This window comes from Hydra vulgaris, chromosome 03 (genome assembly GCF_038396675.1).
Source record: "Hydra vulgaris chromosome 03, alternate assembly HydraT2T_AEP".
NCBI classification, from domain to species: Eukaryota; Metazoa; Cnidaria; class Hydrozoa; order Anthoathecata; family Hydridae; genus Hydra; species Hydra vulgaris.
Genome location: NC_088922.1, coordinates 43032501 through 43037500, shown reverse-complemented (window position 1 = coordinate 43037500; position 5000 = coordinate 43032501). Strand labels below are relative to the sequence as shown.

Genomic DNA, 5000 nt, shown 5'->3' with positions numbered 1-5000 from the left:
GAGGATCTAACACAGAAGATGGAGTTTTAAAAGCATGGAGGCTCACACTTTATGGTTCTTCTATGACCCAACAAGACATTGCCGAAAGAAAAAAGTATATGTTTAAGATTTCTATTTGATTTTTTAATTTAATTTACAGAAACCATCATCATAATGGTTTATATACATTAAATAAAATAAATATGGCGTGTTCCACAGCAAAAATAATCGATTTTTTTTTTAGTCTTTAATAAATGACTGTTTATATACACCCTAATATACATCCTAATGTACACCTTAATGTACACCTTAATGTAGACTCATAAAAGTTTTATTAATGGTTTTATTATGGTTAGTTAATTTTCTTTTCAATGAAATATGATTAAAATAAAGCATTGTTGTAAATTAATAATCTCATTAAGAATTTAATTTCACAAACAAATTGTTTACTCTAGGAGAAAGTCTTTAAGTTATTGTTGGTCCAAAATAGGGCATGGAATTATTACTGTTTTTCATAATTACCGGTAACGGTAAAACCCCGGTTTTTGCCATTTTTATTACCGGTAAAACAGGTAATTTAAAGTTTTTTCAAAGGAATAAAAAAAGGCTTGAAATGCAGCAAACCGACTTATAATTAACACAGGTTTATATCACATAAAGTTAATCTCATATTAAGCCCAAAACAATACATCCACTTTCAGATATTACAGTTAAATATCACAAAAAAAGAGCTTAAGCAGTTTAAATAAACTCAAATTCTATAGATTGACTGATATAACATTTAACACAGTTGTTAGGCATTCAATCCAGATATTACTGCTGATTGCTAATATGTAAGATGCTAAATATCATAAAATGCATAAAGTATCATGAGTATTATCATTCAAGCTTGATCTGAGTTTTGTAACAAAAAGACCACTGGCTAAGAAAGAATGTTCAGCTTCAACACTAGTTACTGGTATACCCATCAATGCATTATACAGCATTTCTAAGTTGTTTGTGCGAGTTTTTGTCAGCTCAAAAACTGCCATTTCCTTCAACAGTGATTTAGAACTGGTGCCTACTCTCATCCTCTTTGAACTAGAGTGACACTTCAGAGCATCTTTGATAGATTGTTCCAATTGTTCTGCCAAGGAAGATTGTCCTTCATAAATATTATGTATTTCTTGACATTTTTCTTTCGATTTATCTTCATCTTCGTAGCTCTCCTCAAACAGACGGCAGAATAATTTGGCAGCAGTATTTGCAAGGGCATTTCATTTCATTTGTGGAGTGTCAAAGACATCCGTACTTTGCCCTTGCTTGTCCAAGGCCTCTGAATCGTTTAAATAAATCAATAGATTTATTATATCAGGATTTCTTCTTTCCTTTATTCTTTTGACTAACATTTCTAATAACTCTTTGCTGAAAGTTGAGTTCTGCATGCTCAATTTAAGGCAAATAAACTTCAGAATCTGATCACTTGAAATCAATGTTGCATCTCGTCTACATAAAGCTTCTGTTCCCACTTTTACTGGTTCTAGGGCTGCAATCAATTCTTCAAGTGTGTTAAATTCTTCATCGGAGAAGCTTATTTCACTAGAAATTTCGATCAAGGACATCTTGATAGGCTTCTTTAGCTTAACAAATCGAGACAACATGTCCACCAAACTGTTCCACCTAGTTTTTGAGTCAAGTATAAGATAATTCTTTTTTAAACTCAGCTAGAATGTGCATTTGAAGAATATCATCGTTTTTGACAGGGGACTTGCGAAACAGGCGAACACAACATCTTACTTTTGAAATAATGTGTCTCAGATCTTGACGAACTTCAGGAGGTTGATCATCTTCAATTACTACCTGAAAGTGTCAGTAATTAAGATGATTTTTTTAATAAAAATAATCTTATTTAGATGCCTTATACTTTTGAATAATTACATATAATACTTACCTGTAATCCAATACCTTCTTCATCTTCGTAATTGCTGTCATCAGAGATGGAAATATCATCAAGTGCAAAATCTTCTTCATCGAGATCAGGAATGACTTCTTGGACCGGAGTTGTTTTGTATAAAACATTACAGACTGCTAAGTGGATGCCATGTGCCAAGCACAATATGATGGGTTGGTAAAATAGCTTTTCCGAATTTTTTCACTACAGCAGCTCCATCAGTTGTAGCTGCCACAATATCAGAGTCCAGACAAATTCCAAATTCTTTTAGCTTTTCTCTAATAATGGTCACAGCTTTATCCGCTGGCATTGAGCCAAAAATTCTTACCATTCCCAAATTCAAATGTCGATTCTTGACATGAACATTGATATTAATAAACCTTCTGTTATGAGATGATGTGTATTCATCAAGAGTAATGCTAAAACAAATTTTGTCTTTCTTCATTTCTTCAAACTGCTTTTTATAAATGTCTTTAACCTCAAGACAGTGCTTCATAATAATTGGTTTGATCGATTTTGCATCTTTTAGCAAGTGGTATCCTTGAGCTCCCAATGCCGCTCTAGAATGTTGACTTTTTGCCAGTACTTGAATTGGTAATCCATCAATGGCGACTAACTCGGACAAGACAACTGCCAAGGAATCTTTTTGGGTCACGAAGAAGTGATCAATTTTTCCAACTTTTTGTTCAACTTTGGCTGATACTTGTTTCATAGTATCGGCCTCGATATGATGCATTAATTTATGTACGATTAAATTATGAGCGCTCTTACCACTACACCACTACCGCATAAAATGCGGTAGTGGTGTAGTGGTAAGAGCGCTCGCTTTGTAAGCGAGAGGTTCGGAGTTCGACTCCCACCACGTCCCTGGAAGTACCGCGCTCAACTTAGTTTCTCCGCGCAGCGGCCTTGCTCGACAAGGTTTGTGTTTCGGAGTTAAAGAGTTGAGAGAGGGTTGCATCACGAATAATAACTAAAAAAAAAAAAAACACAAAAAAATGAGTAGCCTCCTCGACTGTAGTGGCCCCCCTCGGGCCTTGGGGAGGTGAATAATCTAAGAAAAAAAAAAAAAAAAAAAAAAAATTTGAGATAAGATCTCATACCACTGGTAGATCCACCTTTGCATTTGATTTCTTTGCTACAAGTTTTGCACTTTGCCAGCTGCAGATCCTTGCTGTGTACGAAGTGCTTCCATACCTCGGAGTTATTGTTTCCTGCAATGAAGGTCATCTTTGTGTTTATTGCTTTTTCATCAAAGAACTGCTTTCTCTCACTGTGTTGCGTCTTTTAGGAGTTGCCAAATTAAAATGAAAGCAAAATACCAAATTATTTAACTAACAAAATATCATTTTTAAAACCGCGGTAATAGATTGAGAAAAAACCGGTAACGGTAATTTTTGGGAATAAAAATTACAGGTGAAAACCGGTTTCTCATTACCGGTTTTTATGCCCTAGTCCAAAACTTTGTTTAAAGAAACAAAATTAAAAAAAAAAGTAACAAAAAAATAGTTGCAATTTGAAAAAAAAGGTAAAGAAGAAAGCATTTAAATTTAAAAAAAAATTTAAAAGAAACTTAACAATAAAAAAAAATAGAAATTAGGTACATATTGTTTAAAAAATTAAATTAAAAAATTTTTTTTTTTAAAGGTGAGGTGATAATTCATCTTTGTTTGTTTGTTTTTTTAAAGTGAGGTGATAGTTCATCTGTTTTTGTTTGTTTTTTAAAGTCAGGTGATAATTCATCTCTGTTTGTTTTTTTAAAGTGAGGTGATAATTCATCTCTGTTTGTTTGTTTTTTTAAAGTGAGGTGATAATTCATCTCTGTTTGTTTTTTTAAAGTGAGGTGATAATTCATTTCTGCTTGTTTTTTTAAAGTGAGGTGATAATTCATCTCTGTTTGTTTTTTTAAAGTGAGGTGATAATTCATCTCTGCTTGTTTTTTTAAAGTGAGGTGATAATTCATCTCTGTTTGTTTTTTTAAAGTGAGGTGATAATTCATCTCTGCTTGTTTTTTTAAAGTGAGGTGATAATTCATCTCTGTTTGTTTTTTTAAAGTGAGGTGATAATTCATCTCTGCTTGTTTTTTTAAAGTGAGGTGATAATTCATCTCTGCTTGTTTTTTTAAAGTGAGGTGATAATTCATCTCTGTTTGTTTTTTTAAAGTGAGGTGATAATTCATCTCTGCTTGTTTTTTTAAAGTGAGGTGATAATTCATCTCTGCTTGTTTTTTTAAAGTGAGGTGATAATTCATCTCTGCTTGTTTTTTTAAAGTGAGGTGATAATTCATCTCTGTTTGTTTTTTTAAAGTGAGGTGATAATTCATCTCTGCTTGTTTTTTTAAAGTGAGGTGATAATTCATCTCTGTTTGTTTTTTTAAAGTGAGGTGATAATTCATCTCTGCTTGTTTTTTTAAAGTGAGGTGATAATTCATTTCTGTTTGTTTTTTTAAAGTGAGGTGGTAATTCATTTCTGTTTGTTTTTTTAAAGTGAGGTGATAATTCATCTCTGTTTTTTTAAAGTGAGGTGATAATTCATCTCTGTTTGTTTTTTTAAAGTGAGGTGATAATTCACTGTTTGCAGTTTTCATGTAATATAAGTTAAACAAGACAAACTTTTTGCTTTTTCAAAAGTTGACTATTTTTTAATAAATGTACAAGTATTAAATCTTTTGTTTTTACATTTGTATAAAAATGCGTAATGTGCTTTTTAGTTTTATGTTTTTGCAACAATTAAAAACTTTTTTCATCGCAACTTTCTAAATGGAGGTTGAGTAATTTAAATACAGATTTTTTATTTTTAAAATTTTCACAATATTAATACAATTAATAACTTTCGGAAATTTAAATATTGAACCATTTCTTTACTTAATTTTTCTGCGTAACAAGTTAAACTTCATTTTTGATCATAAGTTTGCTATTTTTTTGTCACTAAAAATTTTTAATCATATTCTTTTGACTAACAGTTTTCATAGAAAATTTTTTATCTTGTTTTTTTAGACTAATAGTTTTTATACAAAATTGCTAAAAACATTTGTAAGAGTTTAAATATAAGAATTTTTTATAAAGTTTAAGAAACATTAAATGCGGAACAA

At 31.2% G+C, this 5000-nt stretch overlaps 1 protein-coding gene across 1 annotated transcript in view; it reads left to right on the top strand.

The window, feature by feature from the left end:
- LOC100206506 (proprotein convertase subtilisin/kexin type 7) overlaps nucleotides 1-5000 on the top strand; it is a 47507-nt gene that overhangs the window by 41341 nt on the left and 1166 nt on the right. Inside the window, exon 10 of the mRNA XM_065794485.1 lies at nucleotides 1-94. This exon is cut by the window's left edge and continues 92 nt beyond it. Coding sequence (XP_065650557.1) covers nucleotides 1-94 — 94 coding nt within the window. The remainder of the gene's footprint in view (nucleotides 95-5000) is intronic.